Source organism: Populus alba, chromosome 4, assembly GCF_005239225.2.
Source record: "Populus alba chromosome 4, ASM523922v2, whole genome shotgun sequence".
Lineage (NCBI taxonomy): Eukaryota > Viridiplantae > Streptophyta > Magnoliopsida > Malpighiales > Salicaceae > Populus > Populus alba.
Window position 1 is genome coordinate 18,386,555 of NC_133287.1, and position 19,812 is coordinate 18,406,366.

At 33.5% G+C, this 19,812-nt stretch overlaps 2 protein-coding genes across 2 annotated transcripts; both read right to left on the reverse strand.

Annotated features, from left to right (window-relative positions):
• Positions 1 to 3,495: 3,495 nt before the first annotated feature.
• Positions 3,496 to 7,790, reverse strand: LOC118040460 (L-ascorbate peroxidase 3). The gene is made up of 9 exons (XM_035047411.2): positions 7,599 to 7,790; positions 7,393 to 7,517; positions 7,268 to 7,317; positions 6,305 to 6,370; positions 6,177 to 6,225; positions 4,743 to 4,825; positions 4,567 to 4,646; positions 4,374 to 4,476; positions 3,496 to 3,847 (listed from the first exon to the last, which is right to left on the reverse strand). The coding sequence occupies exons 1-9, from the start codon at positions 7,709 to 7,711 to the stop codon at positions 3,656 to 3,658; spliced, it is 861 nt and encodes a 286-aa protein (XP_034903302.1). The 5' UTR covers positions 7,712 to 7,790; the 3' UTR covers positions 3,496 to 3,655.
• A 1,363-nt stretch (positions 7,791 to 9,153) lies between these two features.
• LOC118040458 (synaptotagmin-1) lies at positions 9,154 to 16,512 on the reverse strand. Its single transcript, XM_035047410.2, has 12 exons — positions 16,146 to 16,512; positions 15,897 to 15,995; positions 15,765 to 15,815; positions 15,545 to 15,668; positions 15,106 to 15,224; positions 14,913 to 15,014; positions 14,262 to 14,336; positions 13,678 to 13,754; positions 13,304 to 13,550; positions 12,873 to 13,220; positions 12,421 to 12,552; positions 9,154 to 9,654 (listed from the first exon to the last, which is right to left on the reverse strand). The coding sequence occupies exons 1-12, from the start codon at positions 16,254 to 16,256 to the stop codon at positions 9,523 to 9,525; spliced, it is 1,617 nt and encodes a 538-aa protein (XP_034903301.1). The 5' UTR covers positions 16,257 to 16,512; the 3' UTR covers positions 9,154 to 9,522.
• Between the last annotated feature and the right edge of the window lie 3,300 nt (positions 16,513 to 19,812).

Sequence of the window (19,812 nt, forward strand, 5' to 3'; positions counted from 1 at the left end):
TTCACGGACACCCCTTATATTTATATCCTTATTGCTGTTGGAACTGACACCAGTGAGGGCGTGGATCTGTAGCAAGGTCCAGTTTCGTACCTTTTCTATGACCAATAACCTTGCTTCCATGACTCTTGATTATCCAATTTATCTTGCAATTAAAATATTGGTTACATCATTCTTCATCTTCTTCTTCTTCTGTAAAAAATAATTATAATCGTTACTTGCAAGTAATGAATCAGTATTTATTGTTGTTATTTGGATCTGTTTTTAAAAAATAATAATAAAAAAGAAGGTGATAACTCATTTATTTTAAGCTTAATCAAGCGTTGAGTTCGTATTTTTTTAATCTCAAAGATATTTTATTTTGATAAGTTAGTGGTATTTTGTTCTAAAAAATTATAGATATCTCATTGATGTTTTAACCATTTCTCTTTTAATAAAGAGTTTGGAGGAGGGGATATAAAAGAGGGGGGATATGATTCAATTTTTCTCCAAAAAAAAAAGGAATATGTATTTTAGGATTTTTTTAAAAAAAATAATTTTTTTTCCTCTTATTCATAGAATAATCCCCAAATACATAGAAAAGAATCTTTTATAGATATCAAGAATGATCAACGAGTCATCTCTTCAGGGATAAATAAATCAAATTATTATAATTAAAAAATTAATCAAATATCTCAAATACCAAATTAAATTAATGGATAAACTCATATAAAAAACTTGATACTTATCAATAAAGAATTCACTTCTATTCATATGTGAGTGAACAAATGAATTTCGAATTTGATAATTTTGGTTTGGACTGTTTCCAAAGCTCAATGATTAAGTTTTTTAAAAACTCAAAATCCATTAAAAAAAAATCCACTACTTAAATGAGTAAATATTGATTTGATTTTAGCTCATTGTTATAGAAGCAAGTCTCGAGACTATGTTACGTTTAAAGGGGTCAAGTTAGGTTAATTGTTTTCAGGGGATGTAAATCATAGTTTTGCTACGCTAGTAAGTTAGTTGTGATTGGTATTTTGAAAAGAAATGCTATAGTGGTTTGGCAGTTCATGAGATATTCTTGTGTTTATAAGTGTGCAGATGGTAGTTGTGGTTCTTTATTCTATTGGTACACTACACTACACTATCATGCATGAGAGAGAGAGAGAGAGAGAGAGAGAGAGAGGGTTTCTAGAAAAGTTGGAGGTTGGGTTCAAGGGAAGATGATGAAAGAAAAGGGAAGAATAGGAAAAAAGATAAGAGTGTGGTTGTGGTTGTGTATGTGTGCTTTGGTTCACCTTCCACTTTTTTCTTTTCTCTTTCCCTAACCTTGTGGTGCAAGTTTAGGCAACAAGGGTAGGCTTAGAGATGGGAACTGGGAAGGTTGATTCACCTTTTTGTTGATATTATCTCCCCTCCATTTTGCATACTATTTGTTACCCACCACCACACAGTCTCTCTCTCCCTCCCTCATCATGAAATCCAGGTGGATTTTTAAGGGTTAAGAATCATGGGCAGGAGTGGTTGTCAAAGGGAGTGAGAGAGATGGATGGATGGATGGATGGATGTCCACTTGTGTAAAAATTATCTGTGTGTATTCCACCTACTTTTTCACCCTTTCTAACCGTCCTCACAAGTAGTCCTGCCCTGGCCTCACTTGGATGTTGAAACTTTTCATGATTTTATTCCCACAAAAAACTCCCCCACCCCTTTTGTTAATTTTTTTCACATAGCCCACCTAAGGTTATCCATGTAGCTGTCAGAAATTAATCATACAACAAGGACAAGTTGTTGCTACATTACTAATTACGATCTCAAAAAATAATGGAGGAAGGTAGAGAGGGATATTCTTAACCAAAAAAAAATTTGCTCTTCCAACATATACAAATACTAGATGCATTTCTTTTTTATGCATAAATTACTCGTGTTTCTGTTGTTCCAATCAGATAGAAACTCATCACCACTATCAGGTAGGTTATTGTACACTGTTGGGTGGCACAAATGTGTCTATCCCTACTCGTCTTCTCTTCTAGTTGCACACAAGAGCAAATGACTGCCCAAAAAGAGAGAAAAAATAGAAGGCAGAAAATGAATCGAGTTTATAATTAGGTACGATTGGTTTTTTCAGGACTTAGTACTTGCAGAGAAGGCTTCATAGTGTCGGGAATCTAGAATGAGTGGTGATATCCAGCAAAGCAAACACGTGAATGTCATGTGCTAAGGTAATGAACAAGACTTGTGGGACAGTCCTAAAAACTCTTCACCTACCGTCTTTGGCAGCCCTTCCCGTGTGAGACTCCTTAACCTTAGCACAAAGGTCAGCTTTCCATGACCCCCAATTAGGATAGAGCCTTAAACTATGCCTTCTCCAAACCAAATTAATGCCCTTTTATTTTTTGGTTACATTATTGATAGAGAAAAGAACCAATCAGATCTTCTACACCCATCCTAACGAAGTCCCACTTTTATTTAGGGTAATCCTGTTCCGTGCAAACCAGGATCTGTAAGCACCACAAATTGGGAAAGAAGTCCTGTAGTAGAATAGCAAATACAGGGGTCATGGGATAATCACCGCAATAGAGGACACAAGGAGAGATCTATTTGCAACAGTAATTAGGATCCTCCCTGATTCCTCTTCCTACCTTGATTCCTCTCACAAGAAGGGATCTCTGTTCAATGTCATGGAAGCAAAACCCAACCCTGTTTTCTTCACGTACAAGTAGCAAGCTATTCACCGTAAAAGGGTGTGTTAAGCTGTAAAAAAATGCAACTGTTTAGTTATTAAAAGAAAAGGTTATCTTTCTGATCCGATGCTAGGCAAACCATCCAGGCCAGAACTGGTGCATTCATGAAAAACTTTTTTATCTCATGACCTACCGATGAATTTGAATCCAAGATGGGAACTGGGAAGGTAGGAAATGAGCCCACTTCCATTTGTGTATCCATAACCTGTGCTCCGTAACAATGAAAACACTGTTTAGATAACCAAGTTTCGTCTCAGGTCATTAGACCCCTCAAGCAGCCCAATGAAGAAGAGAATTATGAGGGAATCAAGAAATAAGGTTTATCCAATCATGATTAAAGTTCAGATTCAAAGATTTTTTTATTTGTCGTTTACTTGATCTAATGTGGAAAGTGGAAATGGAGATGATAGATAGACTCCCGCAATTCATGAAAGCATTAAAATATCTATCTTGATATGAAGTATGAACAATGACACATGATATATGCAATTTTACTATAGCCACACACCCAGCTCTTCCTATCTACTGCTTATCGTTTGAAATGAACATTTAAACCAACTGCATTGAAAAAGTTAGATTCACTATTAAAGATAAGAAAGAAAGTATCAAAAGAAGTATGGGCACGCACCTAATCCTTCTTACCAAAGTCTTTAATGTAAGAGACATCATCCTGTTAATAAGATGTTACTTTCCAGCACAAAACTGTCAGCAAATTGATCAAAGATATTATTCTCAAGAAAATCATTTGCCATACATGCATTTTGATATTGACTTTGCAATGAAATGGGATTTGGTTGTATTGAGTAAAGTGTGAGTTTTTTGCTATTATTGGGTACAAATACTGAGAATTCAGCTCGTGGGCTGTAAAACTTAAGTAAATTGCCACAGATTTATTAAGAGAAAATAACAATACATAGAAGGTCAGGCAATGTCTAATTCATTTTTTTGCGAACTTCATATAAATAGCCGAGGATCACAACAGCTGCCGCAACTGCTACTCCAACTGCACTTTGTGCTAGTACAGTGCTGTCCTTTACCTTGACTACAGAGGACCTTGGGGTGAACCCCAGTTCTGATAGCTTCTTATGCGAGGCAGCGTAGTCTCTAAAGAATGCTTCTTCATCCTGAGAAGCAACAAAAATTGAAGAAAAGAGATATCAGATAACTTAGATCGCCAAGGTGAAGCAACAGAAATAAACCACATCACAAGTCATCCCACACTATGAATCTAACTGCGACACCAATCTGAACGTTGGGTATTCTTTATTAATGATTCTAGATCGAGGTGCAAATCAAGGCATTTATTTACCCTTGCGATTCCCAATCGTAAGGTAGGCCATAAGAACCCTTAACAGAAGCTCGAAAAGGGCCACATGAGGCCCAATTTAGGGTAAGATTAGATTAGGGTACAAGCTAACCCTGGACTATTTAATTATTGTTGTTCAAAAAGAAATACTTGGGATCATTTGAAAAGGAACTATCAAAAGGCAATGAAAAAGAATAAAATCAGGTTTCAAGAAGGTCAAGCCAATATTTTTATCCAGACCCAACCTGCATGGAAAAATCAACTCAGGTTACAAGGCGATAGGAAAAGTTATGATGACCCATTCATGAAACAAGTCATTTGGTCGAAACGAAAGCCCACATTACCTTAGCATACAGCTCAACATAAGGACGAAAGTCCGGGTCATCCAATAAAGCATTGTCTGTTGGAAGTTTCAACAACCCCTCTGTCTGCCCTTTCAATAATTCCCTAGTATCAACAGTGCGTAAAAGATTGATTAATTTCATAATTTCTACACAACGAAACATGGTAGCATGCTGAGCTTGCATTAAAACTTACACAAAGTATGAGTTATCAAACTTTAGAGGTTCCTGAGTCCAGGGGCCATCAAAACCTGATCTCTCTGGATGTGCTCTTCCCTAAATAGAATCATAGCCAGAAAAAGAATTACAAATTTGTGCATCTGCGGTCTATATGATTTACATTGAAAGTCAGAAACAGTTCTAGAGAATTACCAAGGTATGACCTCCAGAAAGTGCCACGATATCTTTATCAGACAGGCCCATCCGATAGAAGATGTCCCTCAAATGTGGTGAACCTGCCATATTTCAGAAATGAAATGTGAAAATACAAGTTCTTTCAAAGTGCTCTATTTAAACATATGAACGCTCAACAGGGCATAGCCAACCAACAGGTACTTTTATAAAACTTCATGGTAACAGATTCCAAAGGACAACAAACAAAGATCATAAATATGGAACTGTCTAAAAATGTGAAATGGTCCCCATGAAACTTCTAAGCCCTGGATAAATATTCATCAGTGATTAACTTCCCCTAAACTGATAGTCTAAATAAACAGCCATGTGAAGATCAAACAACAATTATTTACAGTCATAGAACAGCTGCAAATTACAACTTCAACATATCATTATTACACAGAAATCAGCACAAATATATGCATGATGTGAGAAGAAAGAACAGGTTAGCATGACTGCTCTATGAGCAGAACCTGCAAAAGTAAAGATCATCACTTGAACTGAGATATGAGAACTTGACTTTCCTCCACATTAAACCATCTATTCAATGTAGAAATCTATGGATTTAGGAGTGATTTTATGAGACAGAACTCTAACATAATGCAATGAATTAGTCAACAAAAACTAGTACAGAAAAGGCGGAAGAATTAGCATACAAAAGGTTCTGTTTCAAACAAACATGCAATTATAAGTGATTCACCTACAAATAATCTTGCCTAAAAATCTAGCGTGTCAATTTCATGCACAAAGCTTATTAGAGTAAAGAAATGCATTAAATCAAGAAAAACTTGCTCTGCGTTTTGTGTCGCAGTTCTGCTTCTTAGCTGAACACCATAACAATTTACAATCCTGACTAAAACTTCACCTGATGTTCAACACAACACCTCATGTTATGGAAAGAGCTTTTGGGTCCACATGGAAAATGAATTCTCAGAAACTGGAAAACTAAATTGTTGAAATGGCAATTCAATCTACTGAGAAGACTACTAGAAGACAGATAAATTCAATGAAAAATTATATCTAGAGAATCCAATCTACTGCACGTCAGTCCCATACAACACAATACCCTCAACTATTAGATTCATCAATGCTGTAAACACACAATAAATGAGTTTATTTACAGCATCACAAAGACACAAATCCCAAAACACGTAATTCCAATCTACTGCATGTCAGTCCCATACAACACAATACCCTCAACTATTAGATTCATCGATGCTGTAAACACACTATAAATAAGTTTATTTACAGCATCACAAAGACACAAATCCCAGAACACATAATTCCACCTTTCCCTTTAGACCAGGTTTAGCTCAGTTCATACATTAAAAGAAAGCTAACCACAATTTAAGAACTTCCAACCCCTGAATTAAACTAAAGAAGTTTCTAGAGTAATTAAAATACTGAAAATACCTAGTTTGGCATTTGGAAGTCGCCCTTCCTTGGGACAAGTATTTGAATCCTAAGAAAATGAACATATAGTCAGCAATGTTATAAATTGATAATCACCTGCATCTTCAAGAAATGCTTCAATCACATACCCTTCTACCAGGAACAAAATCAATGGTCGGACCTCCAGTGACCTCGACTGCAACAACACCTGCTAGCTGAACATGCAAGTAGTTGAATATGAGTCAGTTGCTCCTTATATTTTAAAACCCAGCAATTGTACTTGGATATTCAAACATTTTACATTAAAATCCACCACTCATTATATATCAATTACTCGCATGTTAAGCTTAATGTACTAACTGATGCAGCAATCATGGAGTTATGGCATGCTGGTCTGTTCATAATTTTGCAAATATTTTGTGTATCATGCCAAGGAACAGAACAGCAAAACCATGATAGTGCATCTAATATTGCCCAACTCCCAGCATGCTTAACAAAGTCCAACTGAATTGCTACAGTAATATGCTAAAAGACTATCTCTCCAAATTCTTCCCCGTAAAATTTAGAAACCTAATCATGAATTAGAAAAACACGGTCAGGTATCTATATTTGTGAGCACTCAATACCAACATGGATGAAAACAGAACAGGAACCACCTTGTGCTATACTTCCATGACTAGGAATCATCATTCCATCGCCATTCACTCACATTTCTTGTGAAGATTGACTAGACAGGTCAGACAAGACACATTTTTAGAACTTCCGCTTGTGATTCAGTCCTGTCAGTGGCGGTAATGTCCTTAGAATTTCTATCTTCATCCAAAAACCATAAGGTTAGATTTACCAAGGAATGTTCCGCCTCCTCCACTCACCCACGCGGATAATCGCTACTTCATTTACTCAAGTTTTTCAATTATATCTCTACATACTGTTACTTTTTGACAAGAAAATCAGTTTAGGCTTTGATTATCAGTATAATTATTAGCTACCAACACTGAAACAACAAATTAAATAGACATATAGATGGAGAATAATAAACAGTATTAATTAACCATTTATTTAATTATATGCAGTATTAATTAATCAAACACTACTGGAGTGAAATAGATCACCTGATACAAATCTGCATAAGTAATCTTCGGATGTTTCACCTTCACTTCCTCTGAAAAAAACTCAAAAAATCAAAATCAACAAAAATATATGTGAAATTTAAGTGGAAAGCAAGTAAGAAACTAACCGCAAAAATCGATAGCGATTTTCAAGCCATTATTAGAACCATGAGAGCACTCCTCTTCGTTCCTTATCGAACCATTAGCACCTCCTGTTTTCGTGTTCTTGTCATACGTTCCTGCATCATGCCACCTTCACCGAAAAAAAAATCAAAACAGAAAGATTCAAACAGAGAGAGGGAGTAAGCAATGAGAAAGCTAGTTAGTTGGTTACGCTAAGCGGAGCATGATAGGACCGCAGTTTTTGTAAGCGATGAGAGCACGGAGATCGCGACGTGCTTTTTCGATCTCTTTCAGGTACTCTGTGTCAACGACCGGTAGCGCCATTGAAACTCTCTCTCTCTCTCTCTCACTCTAACTGACTTGAAGAAGAAGAATAAGAAGGGGATATTGAGGATAACTGGAACGGCCACTGAAATGAAATAGGAGCTTTGAATTTCGGATAACTGGCGAGTTATGATTCGGTGTAGAGGGATTAGCGGGGATCTTGTTGAAATTGCTACGTGGCAGGTATTTAGAGGTCGGTGCTTTTTCTTGACTTGGCAAGTGAAGACCATTTCTTTCGATGGGAGGTTTTTTTCAACTACTCTCGAATTTTCGAATCCGGCCTGGCCGGTGATAATTTATTGGGTCTAAGCCCATTGACTTGGAGCCTAGAAATGGACTGGGTTTCTGATTATAACGGATGATCTTAATTGTACTGGATCTAAATTACTCTTACTTGGTATTTATTAAAATTTTATAAATGACCACGTTGCTGATTGGCCTTCGTACTTGCTTATATTTGATTTATAAACAATTAGATTTAATTATTAATTATTAAAATGTAAATGACCAGCATGATAATAATTATCATGATCATTACATCTTAACATAATCTTCAAGGATACTTTTTTTTTTCTTTTAGCTTGTTTTTTCTTTTTTTCTGAATTTCCTTTTAATATTTGGATTTGATGCAAGATTACATATTGGTCATTAAATTTTCTCGATTTGTCAATGTAAGCAAGAATAATCGGTTTTATACTATAGATTTTTAATAATAATCAAACCTAATATGGCATAATGAAGTATTGTAGACTGAAATTCTTTCTCAGGTCTATTAAATTTTTCTGTGTTGCTTAAGATAATGTTTCTAAAGAACTTTCATTAATGAGTAACAAAATATATCAAGTCAAGTTATCTGTTTAAAATAATTGAAGCTCCCCTTACTCTGTATGCAATGTTTTTTTCAAGTTATCATTTATGATTAATTTCATTTCATTTCATTTCATTTCATTTGAAAATTTCATTTTCAATTATAACATATGATATAAGATTTTCTTTGTAATTACATTATGTATTAGTTTGATTAAAGGGGTAATAAAAAGCGAGCTTTATTTTTTAGCTGGTTTTGTACTCATCACATGATCATAAAAATATACCTCGATATGTGTTATGATTGTGTCCCTCCGTCGCTCTCCTTCGATTTCAAGCTTTATCATTATTTAAAAAATACATATTTTAAAAAATTGATATTTTGATTTCCAAGATTAATTTTAAAAATATTAAAAAATTATATATTTTTAAAACCACAACGTCCATCAACCCTAAACAAACACTTAAAATGCCAACATTCATTTTCAGTCATTGTATTCATTTTAAGTGGATCTTCTCTCCTTATTCCCTATTTTAAGGCTCATTCCAACTTATGCTTGGATACATTTTAAAAATATACTTGATATAAAATTACATCAAATTAAGCTTCTAAAAGTTTTAACATGCTTCTGATAAAAATAAAAAAAAAATTAGACAATAAGAATCATTTTAATATATTTTTAAATAAAACACATTTAAAAAATACCTCACACAACATTATCAAACACACTCTTCTCTTATTTTTGTTTCTACCCTGAAATCATTTTTCCACTTCTCATTTTCTTCTTGAAACATATTTCAGGGCTTTTAAATACACCACCAATCTGCCAATGACTGGCAATGAATTCACGTACAAACCTTTTTTTTGTTTAATTAGGGAAGCAAGGTAGAGAATTTTGTTGAAACAACACATTCCTCCTGTCACACACACTGTCCTAAATTTAACGCAGAGTCTGAATCTCCAGGCTTGAGAGAGAGAGAGAGAGAGAGTACAATCAACAGGCTTATGAAGCTGGTCTCCACTGCAACTCTATTTGAATCTGTCCATTCTTCGAGTCTATAAGGTGATACTTTCCGTTGGTTCTTCTGTTATTAACAACATCTGTGAGATTGATATCCACGTAACCAAGTGATTCCTGATTAAAGAACAAAGAAACAACATGAAATTCGTCATTTCAATAAAGCCTCCTTTGTATGCTAAAAATTTATCTACAAGCCATCACTGACTTGTAACCACAACAACTGCATTCCGTGATTCATTTTTTAACTCAAATTCATCTATGGATGGATCATCTTCTTAGCTAGGAAGTTTTAGATTTTATTCAGCCGTGTAATAGAGGAAGTGGTTCAGGAAAAACTTTTGAGGACACGGCCTTCAGAAACAACTACGTATGCAAGACAAATCTGTGACCCAAAATACAGCCCATAACTTCCTTTGTTTTCCAAGAGTATTTTCTATAAGAGTAAATTATAAATTAGTCCCTTTATTTATGCAAATGATTTAAATAGACCCTCTAGTTTCAAAAATAATTAATTAGTCCCTGCGTTTTTCATCTATTTGTAATTTTATCCTTTTCACCCATTTCATGCTCCTTTTCACTTTTTTTTCCTGTTTAGAGATAGAGAAAAAAGGAATAGAGGATATGGAAAGATTGATGAGAATGAAGATATTATTTGGCACACAGATATATTAAATAAAGCATGATCACTGGTCAATTGATTAATTAATTATTTTTGAAATTAAAGAGACTGTTTTTCATTTTGAAAAACTAGAGGGACTACTCTTTCTAGAAAATGGGAATGCATGAAGACCCGTTACCTTCCACAAAGCATTGAGTTGCAATCATCAAGCCAGACAAGTTCGAAGTGCTCACTAGATTTATATTCCCCAGGTATGAGTGTAAGACCCGAGTTTTGACCCATCAGATCCAAACTCAAGTGTAACCCAAATTCCAGAACCCAACCTGTGTATTTAAAGAGAATTTTGCCAACTTCTTCTCTTTTTCCTTTAATGCCGTAACTTTTCTCACAAATATACTAAAGAATTCAACTCTATCAAAACTTAAGTTTTTGGGTTTTAAAAAGGATTTGAAAAACAAGAATCGTGACTCCCTTTTTTGTTGTTTTTGAACGGTGATTAAACATCATATCTTCAGTAGCTTTTGAATGTGTGAATAATCATTGTATGGATGATAACACATGGGTTAAAGACAATCTAAATCAATTCACAAGAAGCATGTTCTAGGGTGATTTTGATAGTTTGTGGATTAAAGAAATGTTTCGGGAATTTATGATGTTTAAATATGTTGATTTGATAATTGGATGATTTAAGATGTTTTAGGATGTTAGTTTGGCTAAAAACAAACTAATACGAAGATTGGAATCATAGGTTTTTGAGGAACTACTTGAATTTTAAAGATCGGCAGTTTTGAAAGACTAACAAATCGGGATTCTAATATCCCAATCAACCAGTTGGCCTGATACTTTCGGTCGACCTATTGGTCAATTTTGGTTGAGTGGTTGACCGAATAGTGGGGGTTGATCGGTTTTTTTAGGTTTGGTCAGTTTGGAAAATATTCATGATTGATAGGGTGGATTTGTTTCGGTTTTATAATTATGTTTGATCTCTAATATAAGAATTGTAATCTTTTATGTTCTCTGTTTCGAGTTGTTTTTGAGTATTTTTTGTATTCGTTATAGGTTCTACTGATGTTTTCTCCTAGTGATCCTCAATAGTTTCGAGTTCTACGTCTATTTGTCTTTTGCCTCCATTTTCCCAGTGAATGGGATAATTTTAACATGCATGTAATATAAATAAGTTATGTCTATTAATTATATGATTAATAGATGACATTCTTGAATATCTATATGTTGATTTATTTTTCGAGTGCTCATCGGTTTCTTGAAATTGTATTCGCATTATGTTGATTTAATTATATTTAGTATATTATTTGTTTGCTTTAATATGCATATATGCGAATATATGTTCCGTTTGAATATCAAGATACTTATCAAAAACTCCATACTAACAGAGAGTAGTTATTCTATATGCACGTTGTAGTCTATATACCTAGCTGGTGAGAGAGACATCAACCTATGGCGACTAATCCACTTACAATTACTAAGGCCGCAATCCTCGTCTTTTACCAAAACTTTAGGATTTTGTTTATTATCTAAGCCTATGGCATGATCTAATATCTCACATGTATAACACTACCATATTACTATTATGCTTATTGTGTGTGTGTGTTTGTGTGTTTCAGTTCTTATACTTCTATTATATCACAATTTATGGCCTATAACTTACAAATATTTATAATGTATATTAAATGTTATTCCCTCACTGAGTTTGTTGAACTCACCTCTATTCTAATATTATTTTCATGTTCTTAGCTTATGTTCACCTTTGATTGAGAGTTCTTGCTACTTTATTTGTTGGCATGCCTTGCTTGCTTTTGCGAGGCTTTTCTTCTTATTCTTTTTTATTCGATATCTTAGAAGCTCCACCATTATGTTGCTTTTATTCAAGTTTGGATTTTTATTTCAAAGATTTGATTTTATTTAATGTAACAAGTATTATGAACTTTTGTTTTATTTTTATATGATGATGAGAAATTTTGAAGTTTTATATATTTGTTTTATGAAATGTATGTTTTGAGGCTTAGCGTAGCTGGGATACCTTTGTGATATCGCTCCTACGTTGCCGGTCATGGGCCCGGAATTCGGGTCATGACATCGAGCCATATAAAACACCCTAACTTCTACAGGTACTTTTTATGTAGAAATGGTACTACACAAGAAAACCATCTTCGCCGACAAAATGACAATGATCACTTCGGTAGCATCCACTTCTATAATTCATTATTGTTATACAAAGTTAAAAGAGACAGTGTATTGTGTACCTTTGGATGCAGCAGGCCAATCCTAGACGAGGTGCTGATGACTTCCACGTGAAGCTTCTCATTAACAGGAGGCTTGTCCAGCGTATATTGGAATTCATCCTCCCATCTTGGATCTCTATTCTTCTTCACGTGCTGTAAAAATAAAAGATAAAGCTATTAACCATGACCTGTAAGAATTTGGTTCTATAATAACTTGCATGAAGCAATGAACATTGCTCAAAGGAAACAATGGTTTCCATTTAGAGGCAAGATAACTATTTGTTTCATGTGACCAACCATCACCACTTAAAATATAAAACTCACAGCAAAGTTCTAGACAATTAATTTCAACAAGGTTATCCTGCAATTTCAGAAGTTCTCTTGAAACATATCATGTGGAAATAAAAATGAAAACAAAAAAGGCCACAACAATTTATTTATATATATAAATCTACACCCACAAAAAGAGATACCTTAGTCCTTTTCTCCTCCCCTCTAAAAAGAAGTCGCACATATGGATTAGTGTGGTGCTTTCCTTCAACATCCTGAGCTTCGTGAACTATAACAACAAGCAGACCTCCACCAGCAGGGGTTCCTTCAGGAGCCTTCTGTTCCGCCTGTTCTGTAAAACTTAGGTTTACATCGTCCTCTTTGAATGGTTTATATGTCAATTCAACCATAAGTTGCCCACGTGACTTTTCATTTTGAGGATCGTTCAAGTCCATGTTTTTCAGGAGCTCAAGAGTCATAATTTTTGGTTCCTCTGGGGTAAGTTCTTTCAGCGGCACTACATTCATACCCATCTTGTCATGTTTGCCAACCTAAGCAAAGAGAATAAACTGTTTGAGATGCAGAATAGAATACAGAAAGTGCAACTTCTTATAGGTGAGTGAAAATCCCATACCTGCTCCCAATCATAAACACGTAATTCTAGAGCCTGAGATTCTAGATCTTTAACAACTACATTGAATTCCTCGTTCCATTCAGGGTTCAAGTTCTTGTGCTTCACAGTGGTCTTTTTGGCTGGAAGTTTATCTTCGGTCAGCTTGACTTTCACATAGGGGTCTGATGCTCCCATCAGATCTTTCTTCTTCAGCTTCATTGCTCTCAGAACCTTTACACTGAGAATTCCTACAGGCTTCTTCATGGCTCTGCATTTTTCATTTAATGTGATAGGTCAAATATGAGGGCAGTCTAGCATAACAATTTATCATGACTCTTGACAAATTTTATGTCATCATAGCTTACAAAAGTTTTCAAATTATTGCAAAAACTCACTTTGCAGGATCTAAGATGGGGACTTCCAGGGTTTTAGGCCATAGATACATATTGGCAACCTGATCTTTAATAATCTCCTGCAGCAAAACACCATTTTATCACTACTAACATCACGAACCATAAAAATTTGAACAGATGATACGAAACACTGACAACTAATTGCTTTTAGCATTTCAGCGACCAAAGCTTTCAAATATTTTGACATCACAAAAGCCAACTTGTGGAAGAGTTTCCATTTTCCGTCTAACAAGCAGAACAAGTTTACATTAAATAGATGCAAAAAATAAACAGCAATGAAGCAGCCACAAAAGACCATCATAGTTGAGGTGAGGACAAATGTTGAACTAGATCAATGCATTCCCGCAAGGCAAGAGATGAACGAAATACACAATACTCAAGAATGTTCAACATGGGTGCTGGTAATCTAGGATTCTCTACTTGAAGCAAATAGACACATGCAAAACCCAAATAACCAATGGCCGACTCAGTCCTAATATGATTCTCTAAGTTAGCAATGCTTAATACCATTCTCAACCAGTTCACTGTGAAAAGGAGATGTAAAGATAGAATGTCAAATACTGCACCTGGACGACCCTGTAGAGGCCAGGTATCGACATTAAATCAGCCCCCAAGAGCTTGAGCCCAAAGTCAACATGTGGCTGCAGAATAATTAAATACAAGAAAATAATAATATAAGAACCAGGCTTGTATGTACTCTCAAAGTGGTGAAAATGGATCACAATGGATCAAGCAAGAAGTTTCATATAAAAATCATCCCTCAAATTTCAGTAAACCATATGCCAACACCAGTATCAGTACAGGAATTTTGATTATAGATTCAAAATGTGCCTTAAGATTAAAGCAAATCATCCCTCGAAACTGTATCTGCATTAATGAGTTAGTGCCCCTATTCAGGCAGAAATGTAAAAGCACCTTAAAAGGGCTGTAAAGCCCAAAGAATTGGTGTGGAATGGGAGTTCAAGTGTGAGAATCCACAGAGTTGAGTATTCTACAAAACTAAGGTGCTGAGTAATTTGAGCCAGCCTGAAGCTTTTGGATTCTAATAAACAAGGATAAATCGGGACCAAGCAAGTACCAGAGGTCCTATGTTATTGGGGAAACTTAAAAAGAGCAAGGTAAGCATCAATAAAAATTATAAACCACCATCTAACAAGGACAGTTTAAATATCCAATTATCCATGAGTTTGAGCAACAAGGGAAAAATAAACACCAACCTTCTCCATGAGCGACACATAGATGTTGGCAAAACAAGGAAAGCTAGGGACCAAAGGCTTCAAAGTTATGCGTGGTGAAGCAAACACTTGCAAATCAACCACCTGCCATTATTGAAAGAACGATAAAACAGAATTTCTTAAATCTAAGTCAGCTACAAAACAATTTCCTTCTAAAACAGGAGAATCCAATTACCTGAGCAGTTGCTTTCAACCCAAACGCTTTAACAGCAACAGTGACATTAGGATTTCCAGCCCATTTTATACATGGTTCCATAATCAACTCCTTCTCATCAGTGACATAAACTTTCATTCCTGGTGAGAAAAATAGTTAACAAGATCATAATATAAAAGTTCAATAGGAAAAAAATACAGAGTCCATACAGCCTTAGATAACTGTTATACAGGATTGGACATTACTGTCAAAATGCCTACACCTAAAAGAGAGGAACCCCTCTCCCTAATGTAAAGTCAGTTTTCAAAACACATTTTATTTTCCCTTCACATGATTTTAAAGATTCGTCACAAAGGGCGTCATAATGTAACTTTTATTATAATGTGAAGTGCGAAAACAAACGGATGCATCTTCAGAATTTCTCTTAACAAACCAAACAAATGGCTCCCTCCCTGCTCACCATGAAAGGTTGGCGGTAGGGTGCCTAGTGTAAGAGTTTCAAACTCAACCGCATCGATTTTGTATTTTGGGATCTGCTCGGCAATTATTGGTTTTGCAATATTCTCCGCGGTCTTACAAATGGCCTGCACAAAAAAGTCAAAAACCGAACCAAACAATTCAATAGAATCAAGAAACAACTATCAAGAAAACAAGAATCAGCCATAGAAATCAAACCAAACCTTATCAAGGTAAGGCCACATTAATTGAATAAACCTGTTTAGCCAATCAATCTACAAACACAAAAACAACATAAGCAACATCATTAAAACACAAATTGCAGTTAATTTAAGCCAGGAATGCTAATCACTTACGCGATCATGGTCCGGATTTTTCACCCATAGCGGTATTTCTGGAAGCATTCGTTGCAAAGTTTCCGAGTCATGCTCTACTAATGGCCGTACCTCAGGATCCTAAAAAAATAAAAAATAAAAATCCAACAATAAAACTAAACATTAGCAAAAACATATCTAAGAAGAAAAAAAAAACTTAAATTAAGCATCTTAAGTTAAAAAACCTCAATAAATGAAAAGAGGTTAAGGGATGGTAAAATTATGTATTACCTTAACATCGGAGGGTTGGAAGTAGATGAAGAGGTAGTACCCGATGGTAAGACCCGTGGAAATTCCAACACCGAATCCACAGAAACCTAGTATTGTACTAAAAAACCCCATTTTTCTTTTTGATTCTAAAAACAACCAAACAGACCCTAATAATTTCTTCACAAAAAATCTATCAGAGAATTTGCATGGATAAGGAAATTGATCCTTTAAAAAAACCTTCTTCTCTATTTCTCGGATCCAACACTAATTACTATGTATTATTATTATGATGACGATTATAGATTATTTTAGAACAGGATAATCAAAAGACTGATTTATCCTTGGTTAGTTTACTGTGAGAGCATCAGAGAAATGATTTGAAGGGAAAGAATATAGGTGCCGGAGAGCGGACGCCTTGGTTATAGAAACATGACAGGAGCTATATTTTAGTCCTTATATATTCTAACTATTTCAATCTTAATTCTTTTAGTTTGAGCTTTTCTTTTATTTATCCTGTGCTTTTCAGGAATCTCGAATGTGTTTATTTACTAATAAATAGCAACAGAAATGAATGAAGGGGACCATTTAAAAACTATTTTTAGTGATTTTAGGAAGATTTAAAATCTAAGTGACGGTTATTTATTGAATGATGTGTCCTTTTCTTATTAGTTCATTATTAATTAGTCTTTCCATCAGTGTAGTTGTCCTTTTCAAAATACAATCCTCCTCCTTCTTCTTCTTCTTCTTCTTTCTTTTTTTTTTTTATTATTTTTGATGTGTTGATATTAAAAATAAATTTTAAAAAATAAAATAAAAGGTATTATTTTAATATATTTTCAAATAAAAAATACTTTAAAAAACAATTATTATTACTATAAAAGACTCTCCTTAAACTAAGACTCACAGGTAAAATTGTCAAAAAAGCTTTTTTAACATAACAAGAAATGTATAATATAAACTCGGATCATAAAATTATAAGTAAAATATTTTAATTAATTGTATATTGATAATTATAATCAAATAATAAGAAATAATATAATCCAATTAAAATAAATAATAAAAATATTCAAACATCTTAAAATATATAATTCAAATAGATATTTATATATAATTTAAATAACTTAAAAATACAATACACTATTTTCATATACTTCAATTATGCCCATCTGGCTGCTCTAGTTAAACTAGACACGAGCCCATTACACTAATCACAAACTCTACTTCGGTGACCAAAACTAGCATCATCATCCGATTATGCAAAACATGGAAGTCACGATTTCCAATTTTGAAGAAGGCTCAAACTACGACATGGACAAGGAAGTGAATGCAGGGTTTATCAGCAGGCACATCTAACAACATCTTCTCAAATAACTATCTTGCAGGATGTACTGACGGTGACTTAGAACAAGCATATATAGGAGTATGAATAATGAATGATACTAACAAAATACTCTGGAAAGCGTGGATGCATGTTTATAGTATAATTAATTAAAATCATGTGTAGAGTTTGAAGACCCTTAACTTCATCGTGAATTAATCATAGAACATGATTGTAATTTAATATTAATTATTTTGAGAAACAATCATGTCAATTTATAACTTTTATTTTATTGTATATATTTGCTAGCTAAAACAAATATATATGTCAATTTAAATAAATATATCAATTCAATCTCTTCACGCTGCGAATTGCTTTTTCACCCAATTTAAATAAATATATCAGTTGGGTTCCTGCATTTGAAATCAAGAAATTTCAACAATGAATGACGAAGGCAAAAGATCGGCGAATCCAAAATTTAAATAAATTTTGTTATACAAGCATAACAAAATTCATCTGTTTCATCTAATTTTATACATAATACTAAACAGTTGAATTTACAACACATTATGCATTTTGAATATCCAGCACTTAATTATCAAATTGCAAAAGTTTTGCAAGATGCCTTTCAATCCTTTATTCTTTATTTAGACAATTTCCCATAAATCTGTACTTTAAAGTTTAAACCCACTTTACGGGATGCCTTTCTTGAATCCATTACCATTAGTTTGGACTTTGTATTAAAAAGTTAGGAATTTGGCAACAGTTTTGGTGCCATTTTATTTTTAAAGTGAAAACTATTTTAGAAAATAATATTTATTATATTTCTAAATATTTTTTTAATTATTTAGACAAAAAATATTATTGACCATGAATGTTAAAACTAGGTTTCTTGATTTGTGTGTAAAATTATGGTGATATTAATTTTTTTAATTTTTAATATTAATATATTAAAATCATAAAAAAATATTAAAAAATATCAATTTAATATTTTTTAAATAAAAAATATAGAAAAAGAAAAAGAAGCTGTCACACACCCCATGGCACGGGGAGAAAAATCAACAGCCAGGATGCTGACAAGCACACAACTAAGTGGAAGCGGCCCTATGTGATCATTGCTTGCTAAACAATCGGTGCCGACATCAATTGTAGATTACCGGAATTATTTATTCCATTTGAACAGATCAGGAACAATTAGCATGGGTGTTTTCGTCTCGACGGGGGCATTCTAGTACACTTGCCGTTGGCTTCTACGTCAAGTGCTAGCAAAAAGTCAAGATTTTCCTTGCTGACCACAAGGAAAAGAGAGCGGTCCTCGTTTTCTAATCAACTTATCAAGCTAGGTTGTCGTTGTCCTTTCCCTTTGGAGTTTCAAATCGATCCCTTTTCTTTTATGATGTCCCTTTCATCTCCAACGTTAAGCATTTTATTATTTTTCCTATATATTCTTCCAGTGCTACGTTGCAGCTAATATTTTTTTAAAATATATATATATATATATATATGTGTAAATAAGCTATTTTGGTATGATTTTTTATATAAAAAATTCAGAGAGTAAATTATAAAATTAATACATAAACATGTATCATGATATTTAATCTCGTAAAATAAGATATTTGTCCGTTTGTATCTACTAAATTTATTTATTGAATTAATAAAAATTAATAGAAATAGAAAAAAAACATGTGAAGCTAAATAAATAAAATAAAAAGAAAAAAAAATATTATGCAAGACCAAACATATAAAAAATATTACTTTAAACATAAATATTATTTATAAGATAAAGCTTACATGTACAAAATAAAAATAAAAACTTTAAAAATTAAATTAAAACATTCACATGAATGCTATTTGAAATTTTGAAGACAACCTGAGAGTCCATTGACACTTTAATTCTGTGACTGTGTGACATCTTTTTTTTTTAGTTTGTTTTTAACTTAAATTGTATGGAAGTGGGGAAAAAATCACCAAGACAGTTGTTGGGATTTGGCATGCCATGATATGATAAAACTAGTTATTTGATTCATGTTTTTATTATAAATTATATAAATTTTTTGGCAAAAAAAAAAACATATATGCTTTTCAAATGTATTTTTTTTGGACTAAATATCATAACTAAAAATAAAATTATATATATAATTAAATAAATCAAAATACAAAAAGATATATTTAATTAAACAACATATTCTTTTTTAATACAAGCAAGGAAAATGATATGTTGTTTTCCTGTAATTGATTCGGTTTTTACAGGTATTTACAAAACACGCATCAATCAACACATAAAAGAATTCAGTTTGTAAATTTGTTTATCGAATATGAACTTGGAAGATGTAAATCGAAGTAATGATCAATTATTTAGTCTAAAAAACA